Source organism: Zeus faber (assembly GCF_960531495.2).
Source record: "Zeus faber genome assembly, chromosome: 7".
NCBI classification, from domain to species: domain Eukaryota; kingdom Metazoa; phylum Chordata; class Actinopteri; order Zeiformes; family Zeidae; genus Zeus; species Zeus faber.
The window spans coordinates 32,808,553-32,827,120 of NC_137203.1; the positions used below are offsets into that span (position 1 = coordinate 32,808,553).

Here is an 18,568-nt window from a genome sequence, read left to right on the forward strand (position 1 = left end):
ACACCACGGGTGTATAACGGGTGTGTTTGTCACATTAACAAGCAGTCGTAAAAAAAAAAAAAAAAAAATGCACGTTAGTATAAATTTGAAAAGTGCCCTTTGTGGTGAACAAAATATCCGCAGAACGTTACAATTCACAGAAAAAGGACAGCATGTAGGACAAGCAAACAGCCTTACTAAAAAGGGGGGTGGGGGTGTGTGCAAAGGTCTAATTAAATTAGTAGGCGAGCACAGAGTCCAGATAACCAGTTGCATGGCACAGGAAATAGTTTTTATTTTTACGTTCAACCACAAGTAAACAATTTCTCCTAGTCTAAGCAGTATTGAACATAGGAGGTCAATACTAGGGCTGAACGATCAATCAAATTCAAACCAACCAAACCACAATTTAACAGAACACAATTTTCAAATCGCCAAGGCTATGATTAAAAAAATTAATAAATAAACGTGTTTGTTACACAATCTTACCAATTGGGCTGTCCAGGGCAGGCTCTTCCAATAGGCGAGATAGGCGCACCATGGATATATTCATATCAATTCATCTCATCATAACATGTAGACCTGGCCTACAGGAAAGCGCAGTATATATAATAGTAGCTGATTAGACACCTGATTATAATGGCGGGGGGGGGGGGGGGGGTGATGATGGAGTCTATTCCCTTAAATACAATTCTGGGGTTGGAATGGTTTGAAACAATCAGGTTAGAGAAGATTGCTCTTGCTTCTTTGACTGCCCTTTGATAATTGTGCATAGCGTCTTTCCAGATCTCTTAAAATACGTTTAAACCACGCTCTTCCATTTCTGTTCCTTTCTCTTACAGTGTCTCTTTGGGTGCTGCGTGGATATATTAAGCCAGGGCTTGGATGTTTTATTTGACTTTCTGTCCTTGTATGGGGCGACAAAGTCCACAACAGTCAGACAGGTGTCATTAAAATAGGAGACGAGCACCTCTGTGTTTAAATTTGGATAAAGGCAATTAAAGGTGAAGCAGCATTGAAAAGCTCAGAAAACTTACTCGCTGTCATAGTTTAAAACACGGCGGCGGACAGGATTGCTGTGAGTGATAAAAAATTGGAATAAGACCACGCTGAATAAAACCGCTTTGTGATCGGACACACATATCCTTTGTCTCAATGTTTTCAGTGCTGAGACCACTGTTAATTCAAGGGTAATGCCCTTAGAATGTTTAGGTTCTCGTACTGTTTGAGTAAGGTTAAAGAGTCAAGAACATCCATAAAACCAGTAATAAAAGTGTGGCTGGGGCAGAAGACATGTTAAAATCACCTAAAATCAGAATTTTGTCATAATTTGACATAAAATGAGATAACTCAGCAAATTCTTGGTTAAAAACATGATTTGGTCTCGGCGGTCTATACATTATTAAAATGATCACTGGGTCCTTAGGAGTTAAGCATAAAACCAAGATGTTCAAATTATGTAAAACTGCTATGTGAAATGAGAGCCCCTGCCTGAGAGCCTGGGTTGGTGGAGAAATTTAAAATCTGGGTGGATTGCTTCAATAAGGTGACTGCGGTCTCCCGACTTAACCAGGTCTCTGTGATAATGAAAAGATCCAAATAATTGAAAGTAATAAAATCATGACATAAAAAGGATTTGTTATTGAGAGATCCGATGTGTAAAAGACCAAAGTTTACAGGTTTACAGACAGCAGCTGCAGAACTAACAGAGGTTGTTTAGGAACTTGAATTATACTATTATGATTAGCATTAAGGGGGCGTGATAATTACGACTTTGCGCCACAGTGGACTGCGATCCCCCCCGCATATCCCTGACATTGCCTAGGGGCTCCAGGGCTTGGAATCTTTCTCCAGCCGGAAAGTCTCCGGCATCACTCACCCACAGCAAGAATGGATCCGGGCCAATGTAGAGTGGTGTCAAAGTCCGGTCCAATCACAGCTGGAGACATGGACCAGGAGATGTGCTTAGTCTGAACGCTGGCGGTCAGATGCACAAAATCCTTCTTCTTCTTCACATCCACATGCAGGCTGTGGATGTCTTTAAAGATCGACTTCTCTAGAGTGCTCAGTCCATTGACCAGGCGCAAACAGTTCTCATACTTCAATGAGGTAGGCATCGACGCCGGCATAGTTAGCAATATGCTAAGCTAAAAGGCTAACTAGTGCTAGCCAAGCGCTAGCCAAGCCAAAGTCCATGTTCCAATATCCAAAAAAAACAGTTCAAGTGAGGGTTAAAAGCCAAGTTATAGGGAAATCACAGTGTGAACAATCCAAAATCCGTAATACAAAAACAGATAAAGTTATCAGGTAAAGTTGGGAATGATTCAACAAAGTAAAGCACTGATGTGACGATAGTTGACTGTATCCAATGTTGTGTTGGTCATACTACAGAAAGATTTATTGCTTATGTTTAGTGAATAAAACAGAAGATAAGGAAATTAAAAATAAAAATTGCATACTAAATTGCAATATTGGTCTAAAAAATAAAAGAAAAATAAAAGAAAAAGAACAAAAACCCAGTTGGATTTTCCCAAAATTGTTCAGCCCTCATCAATATGAATGTCATGAAATCACATGAGCCAATTATGCAAGCTGTGGTGAGTTTTGGTGGCTGAAAACATTATGTTCAAGCATCAGAAGTGCAAACTCCAGATGAAGAGGCCCCACGTTGCAGTTTTAGTAGAAAAATGCAGCTTTTGGATGTACTATCTGCACATTTTTAAAAATCTGCATTTTAGTGGATGGAGATTTGAGGTTCCCATTGTCAATTTGCATTCAAAATTATGGTCCATAATGTTATGTTCTTTGAACACCACAAGCACCTGGTAACTTTTAGATTATGTTGAACTCAATGTGATTTACCTTTTAGAATTGACAGGTACTCTTGGGTTTAAAGAGTGAGCTTCAAATTATATATTATTATTTATTATTATTAATAATATAAATATACTCAATTACAGAAAACTGTTATTGCTACCAGGCAGCAATCGTATCCTACATGGTAATAATCCTTTGCCGAGCGACCACATGGCTATAGATAAGTATCAGCCGGTCCAAGAGAGTTGAGGAATGGGAAATGTCCTGAATTTATGTTAGTGACCATTAAAAGGTTAATGTTATCGGGTATCTTAAGTTTTGGATCGAAAATAAAAGATGACAGTCTTGCCTTTGCCTCAAGTATTTTGACCTCAAATCCAAATCGAAAATATATAGCAAAAAAAAAAAAAAAAAAAGTGTCACTCTATTGTTACCATGCTTTTGGAGGGCACTGACTCTTGTGAACATTAAATACTTTGGCAGACTTGAATTCGACTCGAAAAATTTATGTTAAAAGGGCTTTTTCCCCTGTCCCTTCGTAAATCAGTAATATAACGCTATGCAAGCTGGATCTGCCAAGCTAATGGCAAGCTGCTTTATTATTAGGGTTAAAACCCCGAAGGGGTTATATGTAGGAACATTCATGAATAAAAAAAATTTTAGTTGGGATAATAAAGGTGTAAAAAAAATAAAATAAAAATAATAATAATGTTTATAGTAGTCTGCCTTTAATAACTAGCAGGGCTGGCTCTGCCTTTAGGCAAGATAGGCCTAGGGCACCATCCCGAGGGGGGCGCGGACAGGGAGCAATTGGAGCACATTTTGCACACCTGTCTCCCTCTCCGAAAGCACCAATGATGCGCGTGCCAGTGATGTGCGCACCAGCGATGGAGTGCCTGCGATCAGCGCACCAAAACAATGTGTTTTGTTATTTTACATCTCCTTATGAAACGAAACAACTGTGTATGGAACGGTAGGGAACGAAACTATGTGTAATGGGGATGCTTTCTCCCCGACTTTCTCTTAGGGACACAGCCAGGGGTTATTTTCTGACTGGAAACCTTCATTGATAGCACTCTTTACAAAAACATTTCTATCTAGTTTTATCTTGGGTTTATAATGAAAAGGCTACGTAGTCGCATGTGGTTGAAAAAAAATTAATAAATAAAAAAAATAGAGAAATACCGCACCGCTGATGTGGCCGGTGGATGCAGTGCATTCAATAGAAAGTCGTACATACGGCACGCCGTGCCCGTACACTGCGCCAACGCTTCCGGTGGACTTCTAATGTGATACCGTAATATGTTCACGTGTGCGTATTGAATGGTAGGGGACGTACCAAACGGTTCGATTACAAACCGTGTGTGATTGCATCCCTAGTAGTTACCCTCCCCTTATGTTGTTGCAGCACGGTAGCAGACGGGCAAATACTGCAATAATCCATTATCCATCCAATGATTTATTTCCCGGAGCGAGCACCAGGTTACTCAATGTTTATTCAAACTCGCTCCCAAATGCAGATAATGTAAAGCACCATGCCGTAAAATATTGCCGTAGTCCTGCATTATCGGATTGGTTATACATCGGGAGTAAATAGCCAATCAACACTGTACTCCGTATTTGTGGGACGGATGTGGGAAAGAGGAACACACACAGAGAGAGAGAGAGAGAGAGAGAGAGAGAGAGAGAGAGAGAGAGAGAGAGAGAGAGAGAGAGAGATGGTTGAGACAAGAGGCTGTTTTTCAAAGGTAAGAATGCTGATGTTGCTGAAGTTGAAATAAACATCACAATATTCTGTGCTGAAGTTTACGGAAAAGTTAGGTGTTAGGACCACCCAAAAAAATAAAAACACCTGGTTTCGAGAATAAACTTGGAATTCCAAGTTTAAAGTCTCAATTAAATTTTGAGAATAAAGTTTTATAAAGTAAAGGAATTCCAAGATTAAAGTCAAAATACATTGTGAGAATATAGCGGGAACACATCCCATCCGATTATGAGAGAGGGGTTAGGAGAGAGACGGAGAGACAGGCAGAGAGGTAGAGAGACTGAGGTAAGGGAAAGAGACTTGGAGAGAAGGGTTACAATTGTAACTGAAATTTTACTGGTTTTATGTATTTATGCATTTTGACAGGGAAAAAAAATTACAAACGTTTGTAAACAGTAAAATTGAACTGTTTTGGGGAGCTGTTTAATTCATTATTTTTATCTATTCAAAATTTCAATTCAGTTTACAAGAAATGCTGCTAGGGAGCTCCCTGCGCTTTATTTTTCAAAATATAATGTTGAAATGTTCTATTTTCTAAATTTCTAGTATTTAATTAAACAGGTGTTAATGGATTTGGGTTATCTGTCTCCTTGATAACTAATAGCCTGTATTTGCCCTGAAAAAAAAACCTATCGTTCGACAAAGTATTAACCAAAATCTGAAGTGCCATATTGATTGGTGCATATGGCCGTGCACAATAGTGTTTGGTTGTTCATGAATGATTCAATCTTTTTGACCGAATCTTTTAAGTGTGAACGAAATGAACTGAATCCTCAACCAAAACGATTAGTTTGTTTGAGTCTCCGCCTTCCGCCAACAGCTAGTGCGAGAAGTCGTTTGAGAACGAATCGGTGAACGGACCTAAAGAACTGACAGAAATAATTCAGAACTGTTTCCTGCAGTTATTTTAGGCCCCTTTTCCACCAAGGCATTTTGAGGGTTGGTTCGGAGCCAGTGCCTAATGTGGAACCAGTTCTTTGTATTTCAACAGCAACAAAACTAGCTCTGGAATTCAGAAGTCAGGAAGTCTTGAAGTCAGAATTGAAATGTGTAAGTGTTGTTTACCATGTTCTGAAACTGGAGCAGAGAGAGAGGAAGAGGGGGTGACCAGTAACCACTAGCGATCAGGTCTCACTTTCCCTCTACAGTCCCGTACAGAAACTTTCAGCAGGTGCACAAAAAAAAGAAAAGGCACATGGACCCCCAGCTCTGGTTCTAGGCATTTTTCCGCTCTGGGCAAATGGGGCAGCACAGTGGAGTGCAGGTAACTGGGAGGAGACGCCACATCGCGACGTCCGTGATCTGCACTCCGCTTTGCGCACTTTGCAGGTGTGCCGAGGTTCGAGGTTCATGAGGAATTCCTAATGAATATTTCCTGCCCAGACAATCCACTACCTCGATACCCATTCATTAAAAAAAAACGCACCTGATAAGAAGGGCACCGTGGGGTCTAAAAATGTTGTTTCCTACATGTAAGAAACAACATTTTTAAAACACAACTGAGTTAAGGGACCGTCCAAGTCCTTACTCCGAACTGTTCCAAAAAAACCTGTGCAGCCCCACTGTCGGGACGCACGTCTCCCAATTGGTTTCCATTGCTATGGGACTTAATTTAGTAAAAACTGGATGTTTGTGTAAATCATTTACTTGTAAATAATGAATCCTGTACCATCCAATCCTGTACTTGCCACATTACATTATGTTCTATGTGCATGCGAACCCCACCATGCCCATATGCCACCGTGCACGGGCCCAATAAAATCATATCGCCGATCGCTGCCCCACAGCAATTGGTGATTGGAATTTTTCCATGTTCGACCAAGCCTATTTTGAACCTGATAAAACAGAATTCCAATGGTGATTCTGATTTTTAATCAAAAGTTGATCGAAATGAGCATTCGATTTTAAACTTCAAAATCACAATCAGGTTTGCGATTCTCCCCGTATTTTTGTGGGTAATATTGTCCGACATGGTCACCATATTGGGGCGGTCAATATCCGCCGATAAACAAATGCCATGGGGGTGTCCGAACAGACTTTCATGAAGTTTGTTTCGGAGTTGGGAGAGCTGCGGTCAGCTCCAAGGAGGGTCCACTGCGCCACATCCCTCAACGCACACTGCACCCACCCACCTGGCACTAGGGGTGCAGGAACGAAATTCAAATATCATTAGAATATTACAAAACAAATAACAAAGTTCAATATAAGTTCATCCAGTTTGTTGCCTTGTTTACGCACATAAGAGAGAAATATTCCCAGTAACTCTGTGAAAAAAAAAATAGAAAACAGCAGGAGTTCTGTTTGGAAATACTTTGCATTTGAGGCCAAATGTAAGCCTAATTCAGAACTGGAGTGGAGTGTTTTTTCTCCTCCAGACAGTGCTGCACCGTCTGTGCGTTCTGGTTTTTCCTGTGTTTTTATTTTAGATCCATATATTTGTGTGTTTCCTAACTTGTAAGAGGGACTGTCCCCTGAAAATGGACGAGTCGAATCATTAGTCGGAAACCCATCAAGTCGACTGAGATTCTTCAAGTCAAGCAGTCTTTTTTTCCCCCCAGTCAGTGTCCATTATAATAACACGATAACAGATGGAAGCTTACAAAATGCACAGAGATAACATTTCAATGAGGAATTATAAATAAGGGGAATTATAAATATATTTTCATATGTGTGAAAAGTCCGCCTCCCGAGGCGAACACAGTTCTCTGTGCACCCTGATGGCAGAAAGCAACGCTGAGAGTGTTCCTCCAAATAAAACAGCTAAAAACAGTGAGGGAATGGGGCACGGAGGAACCAGGCACAACTCGTAGTGGGGGTGAGCGGAGAGAGAGTCAAGGAGAAAGCATCCCTATTACGCACAACTGTTCATACGCACTTGTTTCGTTCAATAAAATAACCTACATCTAAAATAAAAACACACTGTTTTGGCGCACCAATCACAGGCACCCATCTCTGGCGCGCATCACAAGTAAAGTCAGATAGGGAGGATGAGCCGAGCTGCCCCACCGAATAGTTGAATATTCGCATTGAACGGCGGAATCCGATTAGACTGACAAAATTCTGATTCAGGTACAGCCCGACACAACACGTTTTTTTTTTTTCGGTTTAATAAGGGAATGGAGGACACAGCGAAGTGCAGACCACAGGCACCCCGATGTGCACCATCGTGGGTGTCCCGATCATGGAAATCTACCTCGATACCCATTCCCGCTTAAAAAAAACCCACAAAAAAATAAAAATAAATAAATAAATAAAATAGAAAGGCACATAAAGAAGCTTATCGTCCAAGGGCACCATGGACATCGAGGGACAGGATATCCTCAGCCCCCTCCCGCATGTGCCTGGGTGTTCCCACTGCACATCACACCGTCTCCCTGTTGCTATGGGAAATTTTGTGAAAACTGTATGTTTTTGTGTAAATACTTTACTTGTAAATAACAAATCATGCACTTCCGCAACAGGGAGAGTATTTCCAGATCAGACTTTAATATGACTAACGGTTAAATGGTCAATTATTATATATATTTTATTATCGTTTATAATTATTTATTTGTTTCTTTTTTTTTTTAAGTTTAGTTTTTTGATAACCTGTGGGCATTTATTTAGTTTATTCTTTTATTCAAAATAAGTGCACTGCAGAGAATGTATACAGTAAGATTAGTGTTAAACAAATGTTCAAATGTTCAGTTAAGTTCAGCAATTTTGTGTCTCATTTGTTATTAGTATTAAATTGTTGTATTTTATCAGATGCCAAAAATAAAAATAAAAGGAAAACATGATATCAGGATTATATATAGGCCACCCCACTCTCTAAATATTGGCATCGACCAAATCAGTCGACCACTGAATCAATCGACTAATCCTCTTTATGTAAAGCAAAAGCCACTGCCAAATCCTCTCACTGTCAGGTTCATGCTTCTTTCATCGCCAAGTTCTTACTGAGTATTCTGCTGACGGTGTTCTGGGACTAATGTTCTCTGGTGGTTCTAACGTCTTTTGTTCTTGTGTCTTTTTAAAGCCCCTTTCCCACATGGAATCCGTTACATTGCTGGATAAAAAATACCCCGCAAGTCAGTAGGTAGTCATTCCCACATTGGCCGTCTTTATGGTAACCTGTAAACCTGTCCTACACTCCCTGCCTCTGGAGAAGAAACGTTCTACACCTGTTCTACCTCTTCCTATCTGCTCGCTCCCTCTGGCACAGCACTGCGGTGCAGCCGGCGTGCAAGCAAATCGGTTGTGCCCTGATGTCAGCGCACTGCACCCCTAACGGCTAGCCTCAGAGTGGCATTTTTAGGAAGAAAAATGTTAACATTTAAGAATATAAAGACCTGTCTACACATAACTGGACCTGTTTCAGTTTCTCATCTTTGTGAGAGTGGCACGGTTCGGACTCACCATTTATCCAAATGGATTTTTTTTCTTCCCCAAAACTTTTTTTTTTTTTTTAAATATGGGACAAAATAAATATTTGTAAAAACCCACTACTTGTGCTTTACTTGGATACAGCTCCATCCCTACTTTACGGAAATGTTACTGCTTCCTTGTACGGACCAACGACACCGGCTCCCATTCCCACATGACGCCAATACGGAACATTGCCAGTAGATTTACGGCTTTCAGGTGGGAAAGGGGCTTAAGTGTACCTCCTGCTTTAAAGGATCTAAGATAAGATAAACCTTTATTAGTCCCACAACGGGGAAATTTACGTCGTTCCAGCAGCAAAAAGGGGAGAGCAGAAAATAAAGATCATATCAAGTACACACTATAAACAATATAAAATATATAGAAACCTAAAATTAAAAATAAAATCATCATAAACAGGAACCAGATAGTACTAAGTGTATTGCACATATCTTGACACATTGCACATCGGGGATTGCATTTTTTTTTTTTTTTTTAAATATAAAAAAAATTGCACTTAGATTTTTTCACAGTTGTGTGTGTGGTCTACTGGCTGCACTGTTGGTTATACAGTCTGACAGCCGCAGGAAGGAAGGACCTGTGAGAGCGCTCCTTCCCACACTTTGGGTGAAGCAGCTTATCGCTGAAGGAGCTCTCCAGTACCATCAGTGTTATGCATGGGGTGGGATCTGCTGCCAAGATATCTGTGCCAGATACCACAGCACACCTTCAGAGTGTCGCGTCCTGATGCCTCGATGGGTCAGAGCTATTTTTGTGGTAGGAGGGGGACCTACACAATATTAGGCAGGTGGTTTTAATTTAAAAAAAATTATTTTAATTGTGGCTGAGGCTGTTCGGTGTATATACTGTATGTTGCACTTAGCTATTTTGGGACAGCATGTGAAGAGGCTCCCATGGGAATTTTGCTAGGCTGGAGGGAGTCCTCCATGAGTCACGAGGCCAGCACAATTATTATAGGGGAACACAGTAGTACAGTACCTGGGACAGAGATGGACATGTTTTCCAACTTCAAGCAATATCCTTGCCTGAGCTAATTCTAGTATCCTAAAGCTGCCAATATACTACATGTTAGGGCTACAGATATTCCTCTATTATCCAATTCGAATTTGTATACTTTATTTGTAATATTTGAATATATTAACATTTTTTATGCTCAAATTTTATAGGGGAGGGGGTAGTGTTACTGTTCTGCAGCTACAATCAGATCTTTTTCGCCAAACAAAGCAAATAAAAACTCTAGATGTATTTAATTTACTCCTTTTCCTGCTGCTGCGGAGCAGCAGTGAGCGGCAGTCCTGTGGACGAAAATGCCTTGTTGATGTCAGAGGTCAGAGGAGAATGGGCAGACTGATTCGAGACGATAGAAAGGCAACAGTTACTCAAATAACCACTCGTTACAACCAAGGTATGCATCTCTAAATGCACAACACATCAAACTTTGAAGGAGATGGGCTACAGCAGCAGAATACCACACCAGGTGCCACTCCTGTCAGCTAAGAACAGGAAACTGAGGCTACAATTCGCACAGGTTCACCAAAAGTAGACAACAGAAGATTGTAAAAACGTTGCCTGGTTTGATGAGTCTCTATTTCAGCTGCGACATTCAGATGGTAGGGTCAGAATTTGGCGTAAACAACATGAAAGCATGGATCCATCCTGCCTTGTAACAACGGTTCAGGCTGGTGGTGGTGGTGTAATGGTGTGGGGGATATTTTCTTGGCACACTTTGGGCCCCTTAGTACCAATTGAGCATGGTTTAAATGCCACAGCATACCTGAGTATTGTTGCTGACCATGTCCATCCCTTAATGACCACAGTGTACCCATCTTCTGATGACTACTTATAGCAGGATGATGGACCATGTCACAAAGCTCAAATCATCTCAAACTGGTTTCTTGAACATGAAAATGGGTTCACGGAACTCCAATGGCCTCCACAGTCACCAGATCTCAATCCAATAGAGCACCTTTGGGATGTGGTGGAACGGGAGTTTCGCATCATGGATGTGCAGCCGACAAATCTGCAGCAACTGCGTGATGCTATCATGTCAATATGAACCAAAATCTCTGAGGAATGTTTTCAACACCTTGTTGGATCTATGCCACGAATAATTGAGACAGTTCTGAAGGCAAAAAGGGGTCCAACTCGGTATTAGCAAGGTGTACCTAATAAAATAAAATCAGGTAAAGGCCAACCCACACATCACCTCTAGAGAGTTGCAGACCTCTCTGGTAGCATCTGGGACAAATGTGCATGCGTCTACAATCAGACGAAAATTGAATAGAGGGTTGCTCGAAGGAAGCCTCTGCTCTCAAAAAAGAACAAAGCTGCCCGTTTCAACTTTGCCAGAGGGCACTTGGACAAACCAGAGGCCTTCTGGAAGTCCATTCTCTGGACAGACGAGTCGAAAATATAATTATTTGGTCACAATCAAAACCACCATGTTTGGAGAAAAGCCAACACTGCATATGAAGAAAACAACCTCCTACCAAGAGTGAAGCATGGTGGTGGAAATGTGAAGGTCTGGGGCTGCTTTTCTGCCTCTGGAGCTGGGTGACGCCATATTATCCAAGGAACCATGAATTCTCAGGCGTATCAACAAATTCTTGACCAGAATCTCCTGCCATCAGTCAGGGAGTTGAAGCTGGGACGAAAATGGATTATGCAACAATGACCCAAAGCATTCCAGCAAAACTACAAAGGAATGGCTTCAGAGAAAGAGGATTCGTACTCTGGACTGGCCCAGTAAAAATCCGGACCTTAATCCAATTGAAATGTTGTGGCAAGACCTGAGGAAGCTAGTACATACCAGATGTCCCTCCAACCTCTCTCAACTGGCTGGCTTCTGCAAGGAGGAGTGGGCAAAAATCGCAATAAGCAGATGCGAGAGACTGGTTAGTGGTTACAGAAGACGTTTGGTTGAAGTAATGGCTGCAAAAGGAGGAGCCACAAGCTACTAATAAAAGGGTTCACATACTTTTGCACATGTTAAATTTTCAGTTTTTGGAAAATAATGAAAATGTATCTATTTTTGTGTATGTGTGTATTATTTGGAAGATGTGCTTTACAAATTGGGATTTGGATGTATGTTTAATAAGGTTATTTGAATATGTTTTACAAAAACAGTGACCATGTCTGGAGGGTTCACAAACTTTCAAGCAGCACTGGAAACACACACACACACACACACCTCGATTTACGACTGCATCTACTTACGACTAATCCAAGATACGAGTAGCAATAGTCGCGAAAATTTGTATCGGCTTGCGACCAATTGCTCCAAGATACGACAGTGGAAATTTGCAGTTGGCGTGTCGGCCACTGTTTGTTTACTGTTTGTGCTGTGTATTTTGTTTATTTTCACCCTTCATGAGGGGTCCTAAGAAGAAGGATGATAGGAAAAAGAAAGAGGCAATGATTCCCATTGAAACTAAGAAGGAAATCATAGAAAAATATGAGCATGGTGTATATGGGAAAAATTGCATCGACATACGACTGTTTTAACATACGACCGTTCTTATAGAACGAATTACAGTCGTAAGTAGAGGTACCACTGTGTGTGTGTATATATATATAATATACACTACTCACAAAAAGTTAGGGATATTTGGCTTTCAGGTGAAATTTATGGAAAATGTAACGAGTTCACGCTACAGTGGTATTATATCATGAAAGTAGGGCATTTAAGTAGAAGCATGCAATGGTGATTTCCTTATCTCAAACAATTTATTGAAACAAAAGCCAACAACAGTGGTGAGTATACCACAACAAAAAATGCCAATGTCTCAATAACTTGTCATGTGCCCTTGAGCATCAATTACAGCTTGACAACGACGTCTCATGCTGTTCATAAGTCGACTTATTGTCTGCTGAGGCATGGCACCTCTTCTTGAAGGGCAGCCCTCGGGTCATTCAGGTTCTGGGGTCAGAGTTACGAGCCTCTACGGTGACTCAGCTGATCCCATAGGTTTTCTATGGGATTCAGGTCTGGAGAAAGTGCAGGCCACTCCATTTGAGGTGCCCCAGTCTCCAGCAGCCGTTCCCTAATGATGCGACCTCAATGAGCTGGAGCATTGTCGTCCATGCAGATGAAATTAGGCCTGTGTTGTTCATGCAGGGGCACAATGACTGGATTAATGATGTTATTCAGGTAGTATGGGCTTGGCACTGTACCATTCAAAGTGTAGGGCAGTTCTGTATTGACTAGACACACCTGCCCACACTGTAACACCACCACCACCAAAGGCTCGTCTGATGACAACAGTGGCTGATGCATAGTGCTCTCCTTGACGTCTCCAACATTGTTGGCGGCCATCATTTCTGCTCAACGTGAATCGACTTTCATCAGAGAACAGCACTGAGGCCCACTGGTCCCTCGTCCAGCGTAAATGCTCCCTGGCCCATGCAAGATGATGATGCCTGTGCCTGGTGGTGTGGTCAGGTACCATTGCAGGTCATCTAGCACGCAGACCACGCTGATGTAAACGTTTTCGAATGGTCTGACGTGACACTTGGGTGCCTCTCACCTCCTTTAAATGTGCTTGGAGTTGAGTGGCATTCATCATCCAGTTCCGCAGGGCACTGTTCACAATGAAGCGCCCATCAATGTGGGATGTGGCCAAAGGACGTCCACTTCTATGCCTTTCTGTGACTCCTCCAGTCTCTCTGTATCTCTGTTGGAACCTGCTGATGACACTCTGAGCTAAGCGGCCACTTTCCTCTGAGAACATCCTGTTTGAAGCCTCACAATGGCGAGGTACTGTTGATCAGTTGTTAGGTGCCGTCTTGGTCTCATGATGTCAAAATGTGAACAGCTTGATGAAGAGGACTGTTTAAATACCAATTCTAATTGAACCAGGAAATGTATTGGTCAATTCATGGATCAAACACCTGTTGTGAATTTTGCTGTTCAGCTCCTTGTTAGAGAACAGCAAGTTGTGCAAAAAGTACTGAAACATTGAACAGTTGGACATGTGCATTCAAAAGTTAAGGGAAGGTCAAATTAAGTTCACCTGTAAAGGTTATAGTGCATTTTAGGTTCACCCTGAAATTTCACCCAAAGCCCAATATCCCTAACTTTTTGTGAGTAGTGTACATATATATAGTCAATTTTCAGGATTTTAAGCTTGCTAAGATGTTTTTTGCATGAAATAAGTATTTGATACATCAGAAAAACAGAACTTAATATTTGGTACAAAAACCTTTGTTTGCAATTACAGAGATCAGACGTTTCCTGTAGTTCTTAACCAGGTTTGTACACACTGCAGCAGGGATTTTGGCCACTCCTCCATACAGATCTTCTCCAGATCCTTCAGGTTTCGGGGCTGTCGCTGGGCAACACAGACTTTCAGCTCCCTCCAAAGATTTTCTATTGGGTTCAGGTCTGGAGACTGGCTAGGCCACTCCAGGACCTTCAGATGCTTCTTACGGAGCCACTCCTCAGTTGCCCTGGCTGTGTGTTTCGGGTGGTTGTCATGCTAGAAGACCCAGCCACACCCCATCTTCAATGCTCTTATTGAGGGAAGGAGGTTGTTGGCCTAGATCTTGCGATACATGGCCCCATCCATCCTCCCCTCAATACGGTGCAGTCGCAGAAAAGCATCCCCAAAGAATGATGTTTCCACCTCCATGCTTCACGGTTGGGATGCTGTTCTTGGGGTTGTACTCATCATTCTTCTTCCTCCAAACATGGCGAGTGGAGTTTAAACCAAAAAGCTCTATTTTGGTCTCATCAGACCACATGACCTTCTCCCAATCCTCCTCTGGATCATCCAGATGGTAACTGGCAAACTTCAGAAGGGCCTGGACATGCGCTGGCTTGAGCAGAGGGAGCTTGCGTGCGCTGCAGGATTTTAATCCATGACGGCGTAGTGTGTTACTTATGGTTTTCTTTGATACTGTGGTCCGAGCTCTCTTCAGGTCATTGACCAGTACCTAATACCTTTTCATGCAATAAAATGCAAATTAATTATTTAAAAATCATACTATGTGATTTTCTGGATTTTTGACTTTTGTCTTTCACAGTTGGAGTGTACCTATGATAAAAATGACAGACCTCTACATGCTTTGTAAGTGGGAAAACCTGCAAAATCAGCAGTGTATCAAATACTTGTTCTCCCCACTGCACGCACGCACGCACGCACGCACGCACGCACGCACGCACGCACGCACGCACGCACACACGCACACACGCACACACACACACACACACACACACACACACACACACACACACACACACAATTGTGAAAAAGTACAATATTGGAAAGTCATGGTGTCACACCCTAATCAGCTGATGAACTCAAAACACCTGCAAAGGTTTCCTGAGCCTTGAAATGGTCTCTCAGTCTGGGTCAGTAGGCTACACAATCATGGGGAAGACTTGACTTGACAGATGTCCAGAAGACAGTCATTGACACGCTCCACAAGGAGGGTAAGCCACTAAAGGTCATTGCTAAAGAAGCTGGTTGTTCAGAGTGCTGTATCCAAGCATATTCATAGAATGTAGTGTGGTAGGAAAAGGTGCACCAGCAAAAGGGATAACTGCAGCCTTGAGAGGATTGTCAAGCATAATCCATTCAAGAATTTGGGGGAGCTTCCCAAGGAATGGACTGAGCCTGGAGTCAGCGCATCCAGAGCCACTACACACAGACGAATCCTAGGCATGGGCTACAAATGTCGCATTCCTCGTGTCAAGCCACTCCTGAACCAGAGACAATGTCAGAAGCGTTTTACCTGGGCTGTGGAGAAAAATAACTGGACTGTTGCTCAGTGGTCCAGAGTCCTCTTTTCAGATGAAAGTAAATGTTGCATGTCATTTGGAAATTAAGGTCCCAGAGTCTGGAGGAAAAGTGGGGAGGCACAGAATCCACATTGCTTGAAGTCCAGTGTGAAGTTTCCACAGACAGTGATGATTTGGGCTGCCATGTCATCTGCTGGTGTTGGTCCACTGTGTTTTCTGAAGTCCACAGTCAACACAGCCATCTACCAGGAAATTTGAGAGCACTTCATGCTTCCTTCTGCTGACAAGCTTTATGGAGATGCTGATTTCATTTTCCAGCAGGACTTGGCACCTGCCCACACTGCTAAAGGTACCAAAAGCTGGTTCAATGACCATGGTGTTACTGTGCTTGATTGGCGAGCAAACTCGCCTGATCTGAACCCCATAGAGAATTTATGGGGTTTTGTCAAGAGGAAGATGAGAGACACCAGACCCAACAATGCAGATGACCTGAAGACTGCTATCAAAGCAACCTGGGCTTCCAGTACACCTGAGCAGTGCCACAGGCTGATCGCCTCCATGCCACGCCACATTGATGCAGTAATTCATGCAAAGGAGGCCCAACCAAGTACTGAGTGCATAGAAATGAACATACTTTTCAGAAGCCTGGCATTTGTTTAAAATATTTTTTTTATTGATCTTATGTAATATTATAATTGAGACACTACATTTTGGGTTTATTATAGCCAATCAAAATTTCAAGAAATAAAGGCTTGAAATATTTCACTTTGTAATGAATCTATAATATATGGTTTCACTTCCTGAAATGAGTGACAAAATATTAAACTTTTTCATGATATTCTAATTTTATTGTGTGTGTGTGTAAACACACGATGGAGTTCAGACATACATTTTAAATGATTGCATTCTTTACAAAAATCTCTGTAGTTTTAATATTTTTTTTGTTAAATATGAAAGACACCGAAACCTTACAGTGATACATACCGAACCGTGAGCCCATTGTACCGTTGCTAAAAAGGACTTATTCAGGTTCCAGATACCCTGCCCCTGTTGCATCGGGTCCAAATCAGACCGCGTTTGTGCAGTCTGAGGGAAAGCAGCAGCTCTTCTCATTAAAATTTTAAAACTTATTTCAGGTGCTTCACACCAGACACTTGTATTGGGACCAGTCAAACATCGAAATGGTTTGAATAGATTTAATTACAGTATGTTCTCAACCAGTCTCATGTGCCATTCCATTACAACAATGTTATAAGCAACTATTACAAATGTGCTACTGCAGTTTATGACAGTGCTTTTAAGCATGAATATAAATGAAACAAACTGGCTATATTGCATGTATTAAATTAACTTAAGGCAAATAACCTACATAGCAAATGTATCTAATCTTGTATGTAAGCATTTAACTTCAACACAGCTCAAATACTTGTCGAAATAAATAGCTGTATATGGTAGGTTATCAAATCCTTCTAGTTAAGCTACCAAACATTAAAGCAATGATTTTGACATAACCGCACAAACTAAGTACGAGAGTATTTATCCCCCACCCTCAATATCCTTGTTGCACATTGAATACATACACACACTGCTGCTTACTGTACTCTACTGCGACTGTGTTGGTAATGTACTAAACAAAGCCACAATTGTATTACTCTACCTATTTTGTTTTTTTACAGCCCTTGGAGTTGCCATTTCATCATTCCACAACACCGCACTTGATGTGTACGATGCGTATGACAACATCTTTACAACATTTTGAATCTTGACATTAACGCTATATATATATATATATATATATAGATAGATAGATAGATAGATAGATAGATAGATAGATGCATGAAAGTCCTTTAATCGGAATACCGATGCAAATTAACTCGTTTACCGACAATGAACTCGGTCAGTAAAGCAAATGCAGTCCGACTAATCAAGGAATGTGTCCTAAAACAACACGAGTCAACCTAGCGCCGTGAAGTAAAACTATTTACACCGGCTAACCGAAAGCTAACTGGTGTAAGCTACGTTCAACAACCTGACAAACCGCGTATAAGCACACGAATCAGTCCAAAACATTTCTCAATTAGTTAGTTTGAGGGAAAAATGTAGGCAGAATGTTACTCACCTCTCGGTCCTTCAATCCCAGAAGCAGCACCTCCTCCATTAGGGTGAGCCGCGTTTCTTTGGAGTCCCCCTTGTCGTCGTCCTCTTGCTCCTCTCCGCGCCTGGGCTCGAAGTCCTCGTCCCCGGAAGCTCGGTCCTTGTCGGCGGCGGCGCTACGCGAGGCCTCGGTCCGCCGCTGCACCAGGCCCGAGCTCCGCTGTATCAAGGAAGTCATGTCTCGCCAATTCCGGCTGGCTCTCGCTTACTCAACGACGACGATGAACGAAACCGCCTCGGACCGAGCCTGCCCGAGGTTTTTAGGAGCCAGTCAGTTGTACTGACACATATATCAATTCGGTCGAACGTTTTTATTTGTGTTGACAACGATATCCTCGGTATCGGCAGCCCCCCCCCCAAACGTTTTTGTGTTTACCACCTCTCCCTCTAGCTCATCGAAAGCTAATGTGCGTCCAATATGGCGTCGTGAGCTGACGCGAGCAGTAGATGTGGCACCAGGCTGGGTCAGTCCCGTCCCGAGCAGGTAACGTGCTCGCAGGTAACGTGCTCGCAGGTAACGGGCTCACAGGTAACGGGCTCACAGGTAACGTGCTCACAGGTAACGTGCTCACAGGTAGCGGGCTCACAGGTAACGTGCTCACAGGTAGCGAGCGGCTACCGGTCATTTGGCGTTGACTGAACCCGATCCACGTACGGAAGCCCTTTTGTGGCAATATTAAACAGAT

General features: G+C 42.1%; 1 protein-coding gene across 1 annotated transcript in view; it reads right to left on the reverse strand.

The window, feature by feature from the left end:
* golph3a (golgi phosphoprotein 3a) overlaps positions 1-18,373 on the reverse strand; it is a 28,601-nt gene extending 10,228 nt beyond the window's left edge. The window contains exon 1 of the mRNA XM_080003425.1: positions 17,848-18,373. Coding sequence (XP_079859551.1) covers positions 17,848-18,060 — 213 coding nt within the window. The 5' untranslated portion in view covers positions 18,061-18,373. The remainder of the gene's footprint in view (positions 1-17,847) is intronic.
* Between the last annotated feature and the right edge of the window lie 195 nt (positions 18,374-18,568).